Source organism: Nothobranchius furzeri, chromosome 1 (assembly GCF_043380555.1).
Source record: "Nothobranchius furzeri strain GRZ-AD chromosome 1, NfurGRZ-RIMD1, whole genome shotgun sequence".
In the NCBI taxonomy this organism is placed as follows: Eukaryota; Metazoa; Chordata; class Actinopteri; order Cyprinodontiformes; family Nothobranchiidae; genus Nothobranchius; species Nothobranchius furzeri.
The window spans coordinates 45,806,596-45,827,951 of record NC_091741.1 but is presented as its reverse complement, the minus strand read 5'-3'; the positions used below and the strand labels follow the sequence as shown (position 1 = coordinate 45,827,951).

At 40.4% G+C, this 21,356-nt stretch overlaps 1 protein-coding gene across 2 annotated transcripts; it reads left to right on the top strand.

Moving 5' to 3' along the window:
* The first annotated feature begins 5,862 nt into the window (after nt 1–5,862).
* On the top strand, nt 5,863–20,433 carry tspan11 (tetraspanin 11). 2 transcript variants are annotated; one of them, XM_015959583.3, is made up of 9 exons: nt 5,863–5,999; nt 10,911–11,018; nt 11,780–11,971; nt 14,902–14,976; nt 15,136–15,240; nt 16,227–16,385; nt 16,539–16,625; nt 17,782–17,906; nt 20,005–20,141. In XM_015959583.3, exons 2-8 carry the CDS (start codon nt 10,932–10,934, stop codon nt 17,857–17,859), a joined length of 783 nt encoding a protein of 260 aa, XP_015815069.1. In that variant the 5' UTR covers nt 5,863–5,999; nt 10,911–10,931; the 3' UTR covers nt 17,860–17,906; nt 20,005–20,141. The 2 variants fall into 2 exon arrangements, with proteins under 2 accessions (XP_015815069.1, XP_015815079.1); XM_015959593.3 differs by lacking the exon at nt 17,782–17,906 and having other exon boundaries at nt 20,005–20,433.
* The last annotated feature ends 923 nt before the right edge of the window (nt 20,434–21,356 follow it).

Here is a 21,356-nt window from a genome sequence, read left to right as displayed (position 1 = left end):
AACGCAGCACTAGTTGACATACATCATTACAGCGTGAAATCCAGCACAGCGTGACCCGGTTCTGTGAGGAATTCTGTTCAGGAGGTCGCATTTCAGGCTCTCTTCACATCATATGTGACTGACTTTTACGTTATAATAACGATCACACACTAGGAATGTTATAAAGTGCCTATATAGGACAGTTTCTTTTGTATATTATCTGACTTTATAAACTCCAACAACAACGTGCTTCAATTTTTTTTCAGGCTAAATCTATCCAAGACATTGGCTGTCAGACTGATTTAGTAGTCTGCAAGAACGCACTTGTCCAGGCTGACGTGAAGCCTTACCTGTAGCAAAGATGAATTATTTTTAATAATCTTCTAAACATTTTATTATCACGTTCTAGTTTTAATTTGTTTTACAGATTATTGTTACACGTGATTTTATGCTCTTTTAATCATTTATAAATGTGCTGCTTCTTTGTTTTTACATAGCCACCCAGAATAGAGCTCACAGCCGCAGTGTGTCTTGTGACACAGGGACCATGACGGAAATTCATCTTCCAGAAAGTCTGAGAGCAGCGTCCACACCCCTGAAAAGACCAAGATGTGAGGTGTCTGCTGTTGATTCCAGCTTCCACCTCAGTGACAGTGCAAGCTCAGTGAACTGTTCAAGGTAAAAAAAAATTAAAACATTTCAGAATTTTTAAGATATTAACAATTAAATATGTGATTACATCCTGACATCATGAAGGGGGCTACTGATTCTGGCCCTGTGACACTTGGTGGTGACGTGTGAGCTGATTCACCTGGTAAATAACTTTTACATTAAATATTTTGTTCTTTGCTATCAAAAGTAAATTAACTAATAACCTGCATTATTGCAGGACACTCAGCAAAATATCGACTCTACACCATGAGGCAGGCATGCGTTAATACACTATAAGAGCAAATAAGGTGAGCAACACCACATATTATTATTACTGTACACTGTCCTGGATTTGTTTTCTTTCTGTATCTCATCATTAGCCTGGCTGATCACCTGATAACTCCTGTCATCTGGTTATGACAGCATGAGGATGTCCTCACACACCTGTAACCTATCAGCTCATCTGGCAGAATAGAGAGAAGAGACAACACCACATATCCTGTTCCTGGAAAGCCTTCAGCCATCCTTCGATGACTGAGAACCTCCATCAGCTCTGTCTCCTGTCTGCCTACAATTATTATAATAAATATTGTGTTTGACAAGTTTTTTGTGCTGCCAAATGTCTCATTTTGATTCCAGTTTTGATATTTTAATGGATATTTATAAATTACATTGATTATCACATTTTAGTTGCATGTTTAACTAGCTCTATTGTGATGAATTAAACTAGCACCTCACTGTTAAAAGCTCGTTTTAATTTCAAGCATGTTTATGTATTTATGGACATGAACAAAAACAGGAAATATGTAAAATGAGATTTATTTAAATAATATAACAAATAAGGGGGAAAGAGTCATTGAAAGGCACATTCTTCTGGAAGCTCCTGATCCTGACGACGCCAGCAGAGGAGACCACCTGCAGACACCAGAGGATCACCTACAACCAAGAGCAGCTAGTATCAGTAAATAAATAATGAAATCAGGGCAGTATTAGTTGGCTGAACACATTACAGAATAATTTTCTCATGGGGTATTTTCATAACTTTCTATGCAGCAGACTGTAACTTGAGCCCAGGGCTCCTGGAGAGCTGCTATCCAGCACGTTTCAGTGGTTTTCCTGCTTTAACAGGTTAGATTAGCTGTTAACCAGCTCAGCTATTTGTTGCTGATTAAAACCAGGTGTGTTGAAGCAGATAAACCTCTAAAACATGCTGAATACTAGCTCTCTAGGGCCATGGAGCCAAACCCAGCAGCTAATCTAATGCTATGGCTAACGGCTACTTACCATTCAGAGCTTGTTCTGTTCAGTCGGTTCCGGTAGTTTCAGGCAACTCGCAAGCTCAAAACAATAATGCTCAGGTCCGCTTGTCTCCTCCAAATAGACTTGGTTCCTTTCTTCTCGAGTGTCTGGGTAAGGAGGGGGAGAAACTTCCTCCACTTCTAATGACTGCTCAGAGCGATGTGAGCTAGCATAGTCTTGTTACCCATCGTCTTCGTCACTGCCGCGGCTCCGCCCTCTCGGTCCGCCAGGCAACACCTACTAATGTTGCAGTTTTAAAAATTGATACGTGGGTGGAGAAGGACTCTGAGGCACACTTGACCTGCTCTTTAAGTAAGACCGTACCAACGGATGGCCATTAGGGTCAAAAATCCCTGGGAGCACAACCTCCAGCAAAATAACAAGAACATCAGATTCCCTTTCACCACTGGCAACAAGTGAATAGGTACATGTGTAAAGCAACAACGTTTATTAATTGTGAAAGTTTTGTAACCATTTGTTACAAATCAGTAAATGCATTTTGTCCTCATGGGTTTCCGTAGAAGAAAAAATGGTATCCAGTATAGTGTCACCCAGAGACTTAGACCCGTTCCTATGTATTTTAGAACAGGTATTTATGGTTAAATGTTATGAAACCACCACTATTTTTCGTCAACTGGGCATCTTTTAATTCTTTTACAACAACAATTCTATGGACATTTCTAGAGATTAATGGTAAAAACTACACAATGTCACTTTAAAGAGCTGCTGTGTTTGATATCACCTGCAAGCGTTGCAGAGCAATGTTTTGACCTGAGGTCAAAAGAAAGGATGGTTTCAAATGCATGCTCACCGGTTTGGCCGAACCAGGAGGCAGCTGGAGAACTGCTTAGATCAGGAATTGATCCAGCTTATATTAATTCTTGTTTACAAATTTAGCACCTCCAAATCTGAGACCATGGTTCTCGACCGGAAAAGGGTGGCTTGCCAACTCCGGGTCGGGAGAGAGGTCTTACCTCAAGTGGAGGAGTTGAACATCAAATCAACAAATACTAATCTGGTGTAATTTAAGGTCTGAAATGAAACATTACAGCATTTATATTCCTTTGAACACATCACCGATTAATGCACACACCACATATTTATACACTTTGGATTTAAACACATTGTAAGAATGTAATTTATGAATCAAGGAAGATGAACTTTATTCAGAAAGTGGTGGTCTCGTCTTCTGGATGAGACCTTGAGCAAAGATATTATGGCTTCCTTGTTCGGTAACAAGGCCTTGTGCAGTGCTTTCTTGTTTGGAGGCCAGACAGATGGGGTGTTTGGTCTCAAAATTAAAACGTTAATTTCAGGTCATTGGTGATGTAAATAGTGGCCTTTGGGGTATGCTACAGCATAAATCCAGCCAGTGATTCCAGATAGGACCGTAAATATTTGAAAAGAAATATTAAATAGCCTTTTTTTTGTCAGAGAGAAATCCATCCATCCATTTTCTTTACCCGCTGATCCACGTAAGGTCGCGGGAGGCTGGTGCCTACCTCCAGCAGTCTTCGGGCAAGCAGGCGGGGTACACCTTAGACAGGTTGCCAGTCCATCACAGAATCTGAGAGATATTATGAGAAAATTCATGGGAATCCATTCAACAGCTGCTCACTGACAATGATGAATCTTAATGGAAGTGCTAAAATGTCCCTGAGCATCACCAGTCAGTAGTATTCATCCACTGATGATGACAGTTGGTGCAAATTTTTTTTTTTTGATAATCCTCAAAAAAATCCTACCAGGCTATAATTGGAGAATAATCAGTTTTGGTGGAAAGCTTGGCGCTGATCCATTCAGTCATCTGTTTCATCAGCCAAATCGGTCTGGTGCTGTTCCTCCTAGCCCAGTTCCATCTGCTGACAGTGAATTCCCATACACAGATTGCTTTCAACACTAGTGTTTCTCTAATAATTTGTGTGTATCTTCGTACTTTCAGACAGGAAGCTTTGCCCTAAGCTCTCATAGCTTTTCTAATTCATTTTCAATAGCCTCCAAGGAATTCATTTAGTTGCAGTTCACCCTATCCTATCAACAAAATGCAGCAAAGCGGATGCACAGTAGGAACACTTTATTTGATTTTTGTAATCTGCAACACCATTGAGATGTTGACCTGTCCTGCAGAAATAATTGCTATTATCTTCTCTTTTAAATCAAGCTCTGGGGCTTATCTTCAGCTGGAGCGCTGTCTAACTTCCAGGCCATTCTGACCACAAGAGGTCAGTCAATAGAAGAAAAAGCTTCAATGCTATTGGATTGCTAATTTAACACAACATTTTCATAAAATAAATTTGCAAGCATCCATCCATCCATCCATCCATCCATCCATCCATCCATCCATCCATCCGTCCATCCGTCCATCCATCCATCTGTCCATCCGTCCATCCATCCGTCCGTCCGTCCACCCAATAACATTCTTATAAGAGACAAACAAAAATGCACAAGCGTCATTGCATCTTGATTTAGTGTGAAAAGATCTAAAACATTTACACATCAGTCACTTTCAACATTTTTCCTCCTTTTTGAAGTTTCTCTAAAAACATCCATCACCTCAACAAGCAAAGGCACAAATCCAAGCACCCATAATTTGGCTGAGACCTCACAGAACAAGAGAGTCACTGTTTTTGGACACAGTTTTACAAAAATGTTGGTTTCTTCTTGTTACTCATAAAACGGCCCATGCACACACTGAAGAGTATCGTGTTGTCTTTCTGTTTGTGGTTTATACGCATGCTCAGTCATGCACCGCCCCTAACGGTCCCCTTGCAGAAGAAAGCTTAAGAGAGCTCAGCGGAGAACAAAAGCACAAAAGGTTATAAACCTGCTCCAGGAGAAAAACAGTGGACACAAATGCACCAACTTGGCACAGAGAAAGGCCACCCACTATTCAATGGCATGATAAAATTTCACCTTAAGAGAAACTGTCTATTAACTCCTGTTTTATTTGTGGGGGAAAACTAAAATTAATTTCCTAGCCATGAAACCATAGTATCTTTTCTTTTCTTTCTCTGACTAAATTAGATTTATTGAGTGATAGAAGAAGGCCTTCCTTACATAATAACGTTTTAGTGGACCGGTTGCTGCCAGCCCAGGTACAAATGCACAAGCCTGTAGCTATTGCAACCTCCTAATAGTTAGCGTATTGAATTACTGATGTGGAAGACAATGCAAAATTTTACTTAGAGATCTGTTTTGGTTCAAAAGGAAGTCATGTTTCAGTGAAGATTATTGTGTTAAAACCTGAGGCACATGCAGCATTAGATTAGATAAATTAGGTTTTCAATTAGAGTGCATGATTTATTATTTTCGATTACCTTCATTTTCTTTTCCCTCACATTGTCTTTCTATAATTTCTATAATACACAAAGGTGTACTTTTGGATTAGATGCTTTTCTTTGTATGAAACCAAATAAAACCAGTTCATCTGATTTTTAGAATTTCTTTAACATTTGTGTAAAATGATGCAAGAGTTAAGCTTTGTTCACAGTGAATAGCACATTTTCCTTTTTAACTCGTTATCTTTGTTTAGTCATGCACACTTCCTTGGGAAATACTTCAGGGGTGGTATGTAGTTACACTGTAACCAGGGTTGTGCTGAGAACAGCAGAGTGGCATTCAAGGTAGCTTTAGCTCTCACCCCAGTGCTGCGTTCACAGACAATCAGAAAATGACTATCCTGATAGAACGGAATAGTAGCACGTTTTTTAAATACCGGTACGTGAAATACAATTAACCCATTTCATATAATTTATTTAAAACATTCATGTAGACGCCTCCTAATATACGGATATGGATAATATTTTTTATTTCAGCATTCTTGTATCATTGGAGTGAACAAACACAAATAAAAGCGTGAGATTTTCGCTCTTTGCTGCTTTTGCGCTGCCCGAAAGCAGAGTCTCTAAAATACGAGTTACACGCGGATGCACCACACTGGTGACTGGACAGCCTGGAAGCAACAAGCTCAGCTGGACTAACGCCCACCGACGCAGTGGCGCAAAGTTGTCGGTGTTCAGAAGGAAAACAGCAGGAACAGGAGCTGTTTATTCCTACAGCAGCGTAGCGTGGTGAGTATCCTGTTAGCCCTGAGGTTTAGACGTTATCGATGCAACTGGGGAAGATTTGATTGAACTTTCTCCTGCGCATCCACATTGCGCAGGTGGCAATAACATTTTCCAGGATGCTCGGCGTCGTGTTTTTCCATCCTGAGGAAGTGTGGGTGAAAGTCCGTCCGAGATCGTAGAACGTTTTTTTTTTCTTGTTGTATTTGAAGCTTATCTCGGTGAAAAAAGACGCGCAGTGGACAAAGTCCAAAATGTCTGAGACAGGATCATTCTGTAAGGAAACCATGTTGTTTCCAGAAAAAAACAAAACATAACAGAACAGTCAAGGGAGACCTTTTAAAAGAGAAAACCATACAGTATAATTAACTAAATGGTGTTTAATGATAATAATTAAGATTAATGTCATAATAATAGCCCCCATGTGGAACCTGGAACCCCCCATGTGTGCAGGACACACAAACCACCACGGAGCTCAGCAGAAACAGTTTCATTGTGTTTAACAACTTTTAAACACGTGTTGTTTATTGTTTACTGCCTTTCATTTGTCTTGCTGTTTACCAATAGCAGTGTTTTGGTGCATCAGGACCACCGTATGCTCGTGTACTTTTTTATATTGTGACTCAAAACACTACTTCAAAAGTTACTTAAGAAACAAACTGAACTGGAATAAAGTGAACATAGTATGCAAAACTTATTTTCTGCATCCTTCTGTGCTGAAATGGGTCTCCACTCCCTCTACACACCAAAGTGAATAAAAACCATCCATCTGTTTTCTGTCTGGGTTTCATTATAGGAATTATGCCTAAAACAAGCCTTTCTTTATTGAGATGACACATTATGGGAAATTAGCATAGAACCTCCCACTCATCTGTTGATGCTGCAGGAGCAGCAACTGTAGCCTATTCTGTGCTCCTCGTATCTGAACATATAGGGAGCCTAAGTCTCGCCCATCCATGGAGTAATTTTCACTTTAGAAGTGTGTGTGTGTGTGTGTGTGTGTGGGTGGGGGGTGGGGTGGGGGTGGGGTGTCCTTACAGTATGCTAACGGGAAACAGGCTTCAACACAAACGGTTGTTCTCCGCTTGGTCCTAGAGCTCAACCAGTGTCAATTTAATATAGCGTAATATTGTTTTTGGATGGCAAAAAGTGCTAGGGTCAAAACTTGAGTTTGGAAAATGTGGGGAGGGGTCATGTCCCCCCCATTCCCCCCACAAATGATGTCCATGCGCCCACCTACTTCTGGACCATGGGTCCCCGGAAGAACAAAAAAAATGAATGCAAGTCAGTGGAGCTAAAATGTTTTTTTTTCTAATTCTGTTGTTATGTGCCATGGATTTCACATATGATGTCTGTGAATTTCAAAGAAGCATTTTTGATACCAAGAACACACTTAATTTTGCACGGGGGAAAAGCTATTTTAGGTTTTGTGTGAAAAAAGGTCCAGGACTACAAATGCGCTTCACAAAAGTGACGTCATCGAAACAGACACGGAGAAAAACAGAGGGAAAATGTCTGTAAGTTCAACGAACTTCAAAGCCTTCCTTCAGGAGGAAAAAAAAACACCATAAATCCGGCCATTTGGTAAGTAGCAGCTACGCTTAGAGAGAGGAGATTCTGGTGACGTCACATATGTGACATGCCAATGTCTTGTTTGTAGTTGTGCTAATTACGAACTTTTACAAGCTGATAAATCTCTTAAGTACATGACTGGCGTGGTCGAAACACCCACCATAAGTTTTCATTTAAAATTAGTACAACATATGTGATCCAGGGCCTAAAGCAGAGCGGATTAGCAAATTGCTCTTTTAGCCCCATTGACTTGCATTCATTTTTTCGTTCTTCCGAGGATCCATGGTGCGAAAGTGACTTTGGCTCCATATAGCAAATCAGGGTTTGAGTGGGCGGGGCCAGCAACAACTCTGTCAGATACTGAAAAGGTTGAGAAGAAAGCTGCTAAAATCACTTTATGTGAAACTTTTTGAACAGTTGTTATTGACCATAGAACTATTACAACCTAAAGTATTTTGTCCCTTTAATTGGTCAGTTTACCACTTATTTAAAAGTAGACAAAATTACTTGTTTATGTGTTTACAGAGTGTTTGAAGTGGGTTTCACTGGAAAGGTGAATAATTAATTTAAAACTTGTTGTAGATTGCACTTTTAACAACATCAATCTGGAGAAATATGGTTCTTGTGTAACAGACATGGTAGTTTTGATGGGACCTGCTAAAAATGATTCCAGTTTCAAAAATTCCATTTTAGTTTGTGATGCAAATGCTGTTTTCTAACCTTTGCATAGCCATAAGTGTCACAAGTCATGTGTATTTTAGAAAGGCCTTCGGAAGGGCTACAGCGGTTAGCTCTGAAGCTATTTTCCTTTGTGAATAACAGCAGCAACGAACCACTCAGTGTAGTTTGTGGTACTGTTAAAGTTGGTGAAATAGCAGAAGCTGCCATGATGTTTTTGTGATTGCAGTTGTTTTAAAATGTGTGGAAAACCGATTAAACATTTTTAAAATCTTATTTTTGATTATAATTCGGTCATTCTGAGTTTTTCGTGAAACACGAAAATAGTCTCCTACACCTATCTCCTGCATTAGCTTTTGATAGAAAATAGATGATCAAACTCAAATCAAGGATTTGAAATGCCCGACAGATCTACGTCACAGTGACTCTTAACATTCATGGACTCACCCATCTTGACTCGCAACAGGGAAAGTTGTTGGTTTAGCGTCCAGGAAACCGTAGAGAATGTCTTGTCTAGTAGAAGCTAACCATTAGCATTAGCTACTCCACCACACAGCAGAACTCCTTTAAAATTGTGTTTTTTGTGGAGATAAAACATCAACGTTGCAAGTCTGTGGTAGAGTTGTGTTGCTGTTGTCCAATCTGAGGCGAGATGTCCAAATATCAGCTCAGCTGTGATGTGGCTCACTTCTAGTTCCTGGAAATGGTGCATCCGTGTCTCAACCCCCCCATCCACCGGGCACGACATACAAGGCATTCATTCCTATTAGAGGCCACTGCAAATGTATTGATTAAACGAGTGTCCCACAACTTTAGGACAGCAGAAACGCTCTTGGAACTACCTCCAGGCTAGCCATTAGCTTGTCCTCTCAGAACTAATCTCTATTTCTACTAACCAAAGCCATTCAAAGCACTACCTGCAACAGGTAAAGCAATAATTATTTATTATCTTTTTAAAGAAGCACACAAAGATGCTTAATGAAAGAAGGAATGAAGTTTGTTTCAGCACTTCATCCATATTAATCCTTATTAAAAATCAATATTATTCCAATGCTTCCTCTTCCTTCGGAATAGTTCATTACTTCTTTAGGTGCTGCTGCGGATCCTGAGGAGTTTTCAGCACCGTACACTATACACGTACGTTATAGATCCGTTTCATGGACCCAGTCCATGTTCTTGTATTTACAGAACCTGAAACTGCACTTTCACTCAATTAAGTATTCAAAAGGTTCGTATTTATTCTAGACAATTAATAATGTAGGAGCTGCAAGCTTTTTGTTTATATACCACTAGTCGACTGTAATATAAACACTGGGAACGGCAACAAGAGAGGCCACGTATCAGGAGGATATCAGCTGTTCTTTCATGTAAAAAATAGGGCTCGACTGATATGCTTTTTTGTGGCCGATACCGATATAAAACTTCTAACAAAGGCCGATAGCCGATATAATGGCCGATAAATCTCCCTCACAAAAAAAAAGCAATAAAAATTTTCTTAAACTTAAACCCTTCATTCTCTGCATTTTTGGTGCAAACTTATTTCTCTATTACACACCAAAGAACTGTCTCAATGACTCACTAGGGTTTCCAAGTAATGCAAAAAAGATTTATTTAGCAGATCTCAAAAACAACAGAACACACAAACTCAGTCAGAGCATAAATCTATCAGTCAAGTTTTTTCTTGTAAACTGTGGTTTACACAAATACATTTTAACTTAAAGGAATATTCCACCACTCAGTAAAATTGTGTCTTGTTAAGATTCCCCAGAGTTAGACAAGTCAGAAAAAGCATTTTATAACCAGCCCAATACGATCTGGCAGCAGTTGGTTTTCTTAGTTTAGCATAAAACAATGTAAGTGAATTAATATACATTGTAGTGTTAATTTTTTTAATGTAGGTGAATGCAAGCCTTCCCTTCCATTGCTTTATGCTAAAACAACTGGTTACAAAATGTTTTTTCTGACTTGGCTAACTGGGGAATCTAACAACACACACAAGTTTAGGGGCAGAAGATCCCTATAAGAATATTAAAATAATAAAAATGCAGCAGTAAATAAAACGTAATACTTGTGCTTTGTAACAAAGTAACGCTCTGTGGAAGTTAACTTGGTGAACTTATTCACCCTGGACAGGAAATAATTGCACATAAGAAACATAAATAAGAATAAATAAATAAAAATATTCCAAAACAATAATTTGTGTTCAAAGTTCAAAGGGGTGGAGCCACACAACATGAGTTCATAAAGCTGGCGCCATCTGCTGGATAGGGAGCGCAATATCGGCCATATCAGCCGTCTTTTTGGCCGATAGCCGATACTGTTAATGACCCCAAAATCGGCCGATAATATCGGCTGGCCGATAATATCGGTCGGGCCCTAGTAAAAAAAATCCAATGTTGTCATGGTTACTGATCCTATAATATTAAATATATGTGCATAAAGTTACAGCAGAAATAGATCAGGTAGCACATCATTTAAAAATATTGGTTGTTGAAAATAAAGCACAAAATAAAGAAGATTTGCTGCAACTAGTGTGGACACTATTCTTCAGATAACGATGCAAACACAAAAACATTAAAACATCATGCATGTTTCTGTAATATTGCTGCTCTTTTCTGTATTCATTGATTTAATTGCAACAAAACCAAATTAAATCTGTTCTTTCAGAACTGAGCTGGAGGTGAGAAGATGTCCGCGGTATATAAAGAGGATCAGGAGGACTGGTTGACTGTTTGTCTCAAATATCTGCTTTTTGTTTTCAACTTTCTCTTTTGGGTAAGTGACCTTTAGGAAGAAATAATCTCAGCTTTACGCCTAAGACACAGTGTATAACGTTTTGAAACTGCAGCTTGAAAAACAAAAAAGAGAGTTTAGGAGTTGTGGAAGATGGATTCGAGTTTTTAAAATGTGAAAAGGCAGACCTGGACGGCACCATGTCACTGCAGTTTACTGCTATAGTCAGGATAATGTGGAACATTTTCAGAATTCTCCATGGAAAGAAGAGGAGAGGTTAAAAAAAGGAGTCATTTCCTTCTTAGTCCCTGCTGCTTGCTTAAGCATGCACTTATTTTTTAGAGAAGAAACATCAGTCACTGTGTCCTTTGGTCGGTGCCTTCCTGGTTTGGCTCACTTCTCAGTGGATCTAGTTTTAGACGGAAAGGGGGAGGAAAATATTCTCTTCAGGCATTTCCTATTTGCCTGCATGTGAACGTCATGAGATGTGAAGAACAGGTCAGTTTGTGAGGAAGAAGTCATTATGTCCTGGCTTGATCTCTGATGTCCCAACTCTCATGTGGCTGGTTTTTGTGCCATTTTTTCTTCTTTCCTCTCTTCTTTCCGGCCTCTTTTATGCCCTTTCCCTAGTTTGCCGCTGTCCTCTTTTGTCATGTTTTACACCAGTGACTCATGTCACATTGAACTGACCCCTCTCTGAAAAGTGCTTTCTTATTTCATGCTGGGTTTTGTCCTTTTATTTTCGGAGCTCGTTTGTGAACTTTGTGTTTAGTGTGTTTTACATCTCACCTTTTCTTCCGCAGGTGGGTGGAGCTGCCGTCTTGGGAGTAGGAATCTGGACCCTGGTGGAGAAGAGTGACTACTTAAGTCTGCTGGCCTCCAGTACCTTCGCTGTCTCAGCATATATTCTCATCCTGGCTGGCAGCTTGGTTGTAGTTACTGGTTTCTTAGGCTGCTGTGCTGTCATCCGGGAACAGAGAAGCTGTCTGTCAACGGTGAGCTCAGAGTGACAGAGTGGCTGTTTGTGACTTTTTTGTAGTGGTAAAGGTGTCCGCAGTCACCAGATCTCAATCCAGCCCAGAAACTTTAGGATAGGAGATTCACTTCACGGGTATAACTGGGTGACGGTAATACCAAAATAGACCAGAGCCACCTTGTTGATCTTTGACAAAAAAAAAAGGCAGTTCTGTGGGCAATAACAGGTCCAGCATGGTACTAGCAAGGTGCACCTAATGAAGTGACCAGAGCATGCATAGATGACTGAAAAAACATTATTTTAATGGTTATTTCTGATTATAGTCGGTCAATAGGTTTGTCATGCAGGCTACGCCTATCTCCTGCATTAGCTTCTGATAGAAAATAGACAGTGAAACGCTAGGAAACGAAAAGCCTGACATCGTGACATCACACCGTCACTTAACGCTCATGGACTCGCCCATCTTGACTCGCGACGGGGAAAGCTGTTGTTGGTTTAGCATCCAGGAAACAGCAGAATGTCTCGACTAGTAAAAGCTAACCGTTAGCATTAGCAGGCTTGTGTTATATGTGGAGATAAAATAATGTTGCAAAGCAAATGGAGTCCGTGGTAGAGTCACGTTACTGTTGTCCAGTCAGAGGAGAGATGTCCGCATATCATGAAACAAGACTCCAAATCCTGCCTTGATCTTCCACTATCTTCTCCACGCTGATACAGATACTTCTGGGCTTGTTTTTACCTCGAGTACCACTTACAAGGCATTCGTTCCTAGGGACCACTGCAAATGTATTGAATAAACAAGTTCAACACCTTTAATACATGCTAGCTAAAGGGATTAGTCTTTGGGAATCTTGAACAATTGTATGTTTATGGGTGAATAGGAATTTATTTTCTCCATATTTTTCATTTTTTATCACAAAGCAGATAATTAATATTAGAACAGGGAATTTGTGGCTTCTCCAGACAGTTGTCAAGGGTTAGTAGTTCAGTTCATGGTTCCCCAAGAGAATAAAGCACAAATTGCTGCTGCAAAGATCATGAAGTGTTGGATGTGTCTGAACTGAGTGAATGCGGTTTGTGGTGTAAAGTGCTCTGGTAGTCAACAGGACTATTAATCCCATTAGAACTGAAGTCTATTCACTATGTGGTCCATTTAAATGTGCTTCAGGCAGCAAGATTAATGAGGGTCTTTATACTCAGTGACATTTTCACATGTAGTAAAGATGTAGAATGCCTGTTTACTTTATGTTAAATGTCTTTGTTTCATATGTGCTAGTGGGTGTTCTACAAGATGTTTGTTTACAAAAACGTACAGAGACCAGTGTTTTGATGCACATCGGCGTCAGTTTTGGATGCCATCAGCTTGCTCACTAATGCAACATTTGCTGCAGGTGCATAACACCAATCCAGGAATTTAACATGTATCTGATTTGTGCCAAACCTGGTTTTAAGGTGTGTCATGAGACGATGACGGATGACTCCGACGTGGCCGTTACCGTCCTCATTATTTTACAGGGACATGGCTCACTAGGGGAAAAGAGCAGGTGGGAGGTGAATGTTCTCTGCTGCAGGGCTATTTATAGCTCTGCCTATCAACTGTTGGTGGATGCAGGAAGAAAATAAAAGCAAAGGGCTTGCAAGAGCTGAGAGGTGGATGTATGGTGGATTTGGGATCTGCAGTACAGTTAGTAGTGCAAATGGCATTGATGTGGTATTAGATCAGTTCGAGAAATTAATAAGTGCATTTAAAGGCCGTGATTTATGGACCGCGAGACTATTTTTTAGTCTTACGGCAGAGCAGGATGTGTTTCTGCATAACAAAATGACTGAGTAGTGATAGTAGGAATCCACAGATGCACCAAAACCTCGCTCTTTTCCCACTAAGAGAATGAAGTCTTCACTCTTCACATAATCAGTTTAAAGTTCATTTAGATTTTTACAGACGCATGTTGTGGTTATGACTAAAGCAAACCGGTGAAATCTCCATTTTAGTATTTATTTGGTGTTTATTTGCATTGTCCACTCATGCACGTTTTAACTAATGATGAGCTTTATTTGTTGAAAGAGCAGCTGCCAGCCTCCTCCATCCATTTTATTAGTAACACGCTGTAATTTTTAAGATTATACCTCATCAGTGTGCGTTTGGTTGTCCCTCAGGACTTAGACAAACAGTTCTACACCTTGAAAGAAACATTTTTGTGTTTGTTCAATATTCTTTTATTGTAGTCTTCCCCTGCAGCTGTTCCCCGCCAACAGGCATCTCTTTGTTTGTTGTTTATTTGGGGGTAGAAGCATCTGTCTCTCTGGTGGATTTTAAAGCAGCATGATGGTGCTGTGGTCTCACTGTTTTGTCTCACTCTGACATCTGGGTCCAATTAGTTCTGTCTTACAAGGCACACGCCTTGTTTGTGATGGGTGTTGGAACAATTAAATGCAGCAGAAAAACTTATAAAAACTGTTTTCTATTTGGCTCATTAGACTTTTAGAATGAGCAGTCTTTATTCTAACCTTTATTTTAGCATTATGGATGAATCTTAAAACTCTGAGCTGTTTGCTTTTGTGTGTCACATTTGTTTTAGCTCCTTCCTTTAGTGGTTAATTATAGTAACACGACACCTCGTTCTTGTTTTCTTTTTTGACTGACAGCCAAAAATCATCATTTTAATGATTTCAAGTCGACTATAATGAGTTTTAAATTTCACATCGGATTCCTCAGGCTGTCACATTATTTTTCTGGTTGTCTGATTTCTCTGCTGCATTCCCACCTGTGTTAGACGTGATATACGCAGCAGAGGGGCAGATGATGGAAATGTATATTTAGCCATCTCAATTTTAAGCAGCTTGAGGGGCAAGGAGTTAGTTTAAGTGACAACTGCATTGATGATTAAGGAGCTAAAATGTCTAAATGAATCCACGCCTTGATTCTTCTGTCTCATTTCTCCTCTGCAGTATTTCTTCTTCCTGTTGCTGATCTTCCTGATTGAGCTGGTAGCTGGAGTACTGGCTTATGTGTATTATCAGAGGGTAAGTTGTGATTTTTTTGATTGCCCTGAGTGATGTTGTGCAGAAAACACAAAGCTAGCCTGCTAGCATTGACACTGCAGGAGTTTAGCAACTTGTTCTGTTGTGCAAATGCAACATTAAACTTGTGAAATCAGCACATTGCAATGTTTGTTCTTCCAGCTGAGCGAGGAGCTCAAGCTGCATCTGAACCAGACGTTGGCTGAGAATTATGCCCAGCCCGGGAAGGAGGCCATCACAGCAGCAGTGGACAGCCTGCAACAGGATGTATGGGCAAATTGCTTTCCTTAAGCTGGGCGGACACTGTGTGACTTTTTCACTCAAACTTCAGCTCAAACTGTACGACTTCCTCTCAGGGCAGATCTCACGAGTCATGTGCTCACACTGTACGACCCAGTTCTCGGATGCGACCTGACTGCTCACACTGTACGTCTGGTAGCAACACGTCGAACCTAAAAATATGCTAAAAATAGCAGTTTTTACACAACACGTCAGACTTTTTTGTCTTGCCTGTTGTCCTTCGGGAGTGCTGCAGGAGGACACACAGGGATTTATGGGGGTTGGATGAGGAAAACGAAATAAATATAGTAAATCTGTGTTTTGTGATCAGTTTAATTTGACATGAACACGACAAACACGCTTTCTTGACAATCCTTGTGAGTAAAAAACGTGTATAAATAAAAACGAACAACGTGTGTTATTAGGGAAATAGCGAGCGAGCGGTGTTGATGCAGGAATGCGCATGCGCCGTGAGCGGTTCTGGTACTTTTTGGGCCGCAGCTGCACGCAGCGCCGCTTCAACAGTGCGATACCCTCACGAGGGACGAGCAAAATATCAAACACGCCAGAAGTCCGTGCGAGCTCACGATTGCTGATCGGTAGCTGGTCACGTGGTGTTAATCGCCTCTCGTAACCCCCGTACACTACACGACGCTCAGCGCAAAACTCGCCCCGATCTCGTGGATTCTCGCACGAGAGGAAAATCGGCTCAAAAAAAGTGAAAAAGTCGCACAGTGTACGCCCGGCTTTAGCTAGGACCAACATGTGTGGATTTGCATTTTTTATTATTCGGTTTGTAGTTGTTTACTGAAATTTTATTGTGCATATTATTAGGATTCACACAAATGACTTTTCCGAGATTCACATCAAGTAAAGTAGTGTTTCTGAGTGGAAGAACAAGCCTTCAGATAAGAGCCTTTTTGGTGGAAGTGGATGTAACAAAAGTTTTTGCTTTTATTTTTCTGCCTCTCCAGTTCAAATGCTGTGGAAGCAACAACTCCCAGGACTGGATGCTGAGTGTGTACATTCTGTCAGCGCAGGCAGAAAGCAGAGTGGTGCCTGACAGCTGCTGTAAAACAATCACGCCTTTCTGTGGGATGAGGGACCACCCCTCCAACATCTACAAGGTGGAGGTCAGTAAGTGATGCTGAACTATGATGCTTAATAGTTAAAAAAGTCCAATTACCTTGATGCATTTTAAAGCTTAAAGAAAATGTTAGCGCTTGTATTTTTGTCTTCTGTAGTCCGTTGGAATCCGCAGCCTTTTTGTGTGTTTTTGTCTGCAGGGGGGTTGCATCACTAAGCTGGAGGAGTTTCTTACAGAACACCTTCTGGTCATTGGTGCTGTGGGGATTGGAGTGGCCTGTCTTCAGGTAAGTGGAACATGACATGCTACATCAGATAAAGGAGCAGAACTTGTGTCTCCTAGTTTTATGCAGAGTAAACAATTTATTCTTGTCCATTTTCTATGAATGCCTGCTTTTAATTTCATGAAAGACCCGCTGTATTTTGTTAAGTCGAACCTTAAACGACCCAGATGGATGGGTTTCAGTCTTTCCATTACTGGAAGTGTAACACGACACATCGGCAAAACCTCTAAGACGTCATTTTTCCACATTTGTCAACATTATTTGATTTTCTTTATTCTCCATTCCTTTTAGTTAGTTTACCCCAGTATGAGATGCACTCAACCTTTTAAGCTAAGTCGAATGATGCATATGGGCCAAACAGCCGATGAATTACGACCACCTGTCTAGGCTTACAATTATGGGGTTGCAGCCACATGGATCTGGACTTCTAGAATGGTGTTATTTTTTAAAGTAACATGCTTGAGATTACCAGGATGCAGGTCTTCAAAGCAGAACATTGCATTGTGATGGAAATTAGGATTATCATTTAATGTTTCTTTAAAAAATACTTTTCATAACCAGATTTTAGGAAGCTACTATAATGAACAAAGACATTAGAAGCAAATTATGAATAATCTATAACAATCCTGAAAGCATGTTTAAATGTCAAGGAAAGGTTGTTGTCAGAAATCAGATCAGATCAGAAATCAGAAAAACTTTATTTATCCCCGAGGGGCAATTAAAAAAAAATAACAGCAGAGCAGCATGATGTTGGACATACGAACATTGAATAAATAGGCAATAAGGAAGTAATAAAGCAGCAGAAGATGGATAAAACTGAAAAATATGTGCAAAAATCCTTGAGATGGATAAAACAGTAAAGTATGCAAAAATCACTGAGTAAGTGAATAAAGTGACTAAAGTGTCGTCTGTATAAAAGTTAAATATATGGAGAGCCCAAGGAGAGGGTTTATCGGGGGATGGTCTTATCATATCTGCTGGAGTTAAAGAACGTTGTGTTAATTTACCTTGTGTGTGGTCTGTACACTGACTCATTTTATGTCTTTGATTTTGTCCAGTAATTATAATACATCAGTCTGACTTGTGCGTTGGACATGTCTCCGTGTGTGTGTGTGTGTGTGTGTGTGTGTGTGCGTGTGTGCGCGTGGTCTCTCTGTAGCTGGCCGGGGCACTCTTGACAGCCTGCTTTATCTATCTGCTTTATAAAGAAGAGGAAGAGGACTTTGGTGCATTGTAATTTGGCTCTAGAGCTCCTTGGCGTACTAAATCATGTGCATAGACCAGGTTGGAGGCATTGAGGGTATTGGAGTGCATGTGGCCTGTGTTTGCTTGCTACGTGCTAAACATGAGATTTAGAAACATTGTGTTTAAAGGGACATTATGGAAGTTTGACAGCCAAAACATGTATAGAAATAATACATTTCTTCTTCATACATTCTCCTGCAATGCCCTGGTCCTGTAGAATGAGCCCTGGCATTTTTACTGTGATTGCCTGTTTTTCTGTAAAATCACAGAAAAAGAGAGCTGCTCGGGTCGAGCAGGCTGCTTCATGCGCGTTCACGCTCAGGCATCGCCCGTAGCATTTGCTATCAGTAGCTTTAGCAGCAGAGAGAGAGGTAGTGCCACTTTGTCGCTGTTCCTAACGCCTAGTGACAAAGCTAGCTACATTTCTGAGGACCCTTCCTGCAAATTGGCAACAAAATAGCTATTTTCGCTCCGAACCATTCTTTGAATGTTGTTTCAGCTGTCATCAAGGATATAAATCTTACAGATACACAAGATGTCAACGGCACTTTAGCCCACCTAGTAAGACGTCGGACTCTCATGCAGAAGACCTGGCTTCGGTTCTGGGTTTGATCATAGTTCATTTAGAGTTTCTTTCTTACATTAATGATATATATTTTTACAGTAAGATGCCCAAATTTTTATTTGAGACTCGCCAAATGGCATTGAATTCACAAATAAAGATGTGGGTTCAACTTTCATTTTGGAACAATTTTTCAAGCAAGGGAAGGGAATGATCTGAGCATGCAGGAGGACTGAACCATCATAAACCTTTGTTGGCTGTGCTGAAGAGAAAGGTACAGAACCAAATTATTTAATTAATTAGCTGCACGTTCTCCTGTCCTCTGTCCCCCCCCCCCCCCCCCCCCCACACACACACACACGGGACTGTCTCAGCTGTTATTTTCGTTAAGGAGTGTGCACGTACCGCACTCGTGCCTCGTGCACGAGCCTACTGCCGTTACGCTTTTAGCCTGAGGGGGCAATCACAAGCATAAAAATTCAAAAGTCCGTAAAGTCCCTTTAAATGAACTCCGTATTCCATTCTTATGTAATCTCTGTGCAGCGTGATGCATGCATCTGCTTGGCTTTGGCTCTGTATTAAAAAAACGCTGCTAACACATTCAAATAGCAGGCTGCTGCAGAAGTTGTGAACGTGTTAGCTTGAGAAAGGTCACCCACATCTTGAGAATAGCTTAATTAATCACAACTGTGCTGTTCGTGCACGTTCCTGTGCTTCACAAGAACTACCTGTTTTCGCACCTCTTCGTTCTGTGTAGTGTTGGTGTTGACAAGAGGAGAAATTCAATGCTCAGCTGGGAATGTCTAACCCAAATAGGTACAGTTTGCATTGGTTGAATAATCTGATCTTAACTGAATGTTCGCCTTATTTTTTGGCTGTAAGCGGGAGCAGAAAGCTGACTTCAAAGCTTTAGAAATGACTGAATGTTTGTACAATCCTCTAAATAACGCAGAGGGTACGTCCTAGGATCACCTTTTGTGTGCTGTTGCTATAGTTACTTACAATCTAAAATTAAACTTGCAACCAGGAACAATATTTGGGCACAGAATAAAATAAAATACAACTCTTCCTTCCAACTCAACAAACTACATTTTAACTAAGGCGACTGGGATTTATATTATCGCCAGTCTTTTTTCCACTAATGTAATAATAAATGCTTCCACCATCAGAAACAGCACAAACTAGTTTGAACAGAGAGGATGTTGATGAAAAATGCTGAGTCACCTACTAGAACTTTCTCAGAAAGCTTTTGACAGACTGAAGGATGTAATTTGGGCCTGTGCCTGTTCATCCATTAGATCTGATGGGAAACAATATCTGTTCAATCTGTCCTGTTTTCATTTGAAGTGTTTCTAACGTACATCCTGATTCTTTTGCATCCTTTATGCGTATGAGTCTTTAGGCTCCGCCTGCTTCACCTCTTAAGTCCACACACACACACGCTGTCATTGCAGCTTGGCATCCTCATAGATGTGTGCTCTTACTCACTACTTCTTGAACTAAAACAGTGAACGTTATTTCAGCTTTGTGCAATCTTCCATGTTGAACGTTGAAACCAAGCACTTCCTGTTACAGATCTGTGGGATGGTTCTCACCTGCTGCTTGCACAGGAGGATCAAGACGGAGCCTTACTGAGGCTTTAATAGGCAGATGGAACGTAGCCTCCTGACACCCGGCTTCCACCTGTGGATCTTAAATTCTGAGCTAGCCAAGCGCACATATTTTCCACCTTAGAGTCTGTAAACTACAGGAGCATCCCATCCCTTTATCTTGGCTCATGCATGCTGTGATTTGGACAGGACAGGAAACAAAAACCTTTAAAATGTTGCCGTTTACACAATTAATGCTGAACCAACTTCTGAATTTCACCTTTTTCTCCCCTAGCTTGAAATGTATTTACTCTTTCTTTGCTCGGAGTCTGTCTAGAGTTTAGGATTCTGCTGTTTGGCCCAATCCCAATACTCGCACTTACACCCTTGTGCCCTTCATTTGCGCGTTCCCGGCCAGGGGTGCGAGTGCGTAGGGTGTCCCGATTCTCAAGCCCCCATTGCACCCTTAAGCTGCACTTCACCCACAGGCAAGGGTATTACCCACAATTCATTGCTGCGGGAGAAATGGCTCAAGTTTCTTTTCTGAAAATATGTATTTTCTAATAAAATTAGTTCATTTTAGGATGATTAGTCGATGCTCTGAAAGTTTTAGACAAAACAGCAATAAAGTTAAGTTTAATTGCTTTGTTGTTTGCTTGAAAGTTGTTAATAAAGGTTTTTGAAAAAAGTTTCACAGCTACCAGCATCCCAGCATGCGTTGCGATCGATGACGCAATGCTCCTCATCTCAATTCTGCAATTATTTGCACACGTGTGTACCACACACTCGAACACTACTGCGCACTTCCTCCAAGTGCACTTCGCTGAAGTCCGCAGGGCGCAGTGCGAGTATTGAGATTGGGCCTTATTTAGCTTTCTGTTAATCTGTGCCTTAAATTCTTAAACTACCACGATACATTGGGGAATGAAAATTATTGTATTTATTTTCATACTTATTTCTATTTTCCTGCACAAAGATGTCTAAAAAATCATATATTTGTAACGAAAAGGCAAATTGGTCCTTTTCAAAATGACGTATAAGTCTTTGAGTGCTTGGCTCCACCTAGTGACCAGAATTAGTGATGTATTATCAGATGTTTCTGTTGAAATGGTTTAGAAACGTGTAGAATGACCATTCTATTCTTAAATTCCCATTAATTCATTAATCTTATTTCATGACTTTTCTGGACCCAGCTCTGTTTGTTTTCTACATGGACGCTGATGACAAGGGAAGGCTGCTGTAAAACAAAGCAAGATGGGACTTATTAGAAATATTTTCTGCCTATCGTATCATTTTAAGTTTGTTTATGTTATAAATAGCAAATTCTTAGTTTGATTA

Bases quoted from the DNA above. Each gene is read 5' to 3' on its own strand.
- tspan11 (XM_015959583.3), top strand. From the start codon at position 10,932: ATGTCCGCGGTATATAAAGAGGATCAGGAGGACTGGTTGACTGTTTGT. The intron at 11,972-14,901 runs GTGAGCTCAGAG...TCTCCTCTGCAG, and splicing joins AGAGAAGCTGTCTGTCAACG to TATTTCTTCTTCCTGTTGCT. The intron at 16,386-16,538 runs GTCAGTAAGTGA...TTTTGTCTGCAG, and splicing joins CCAACATCTACAAGGTGGAG to GGGGGTTGCATCACTAAGCT.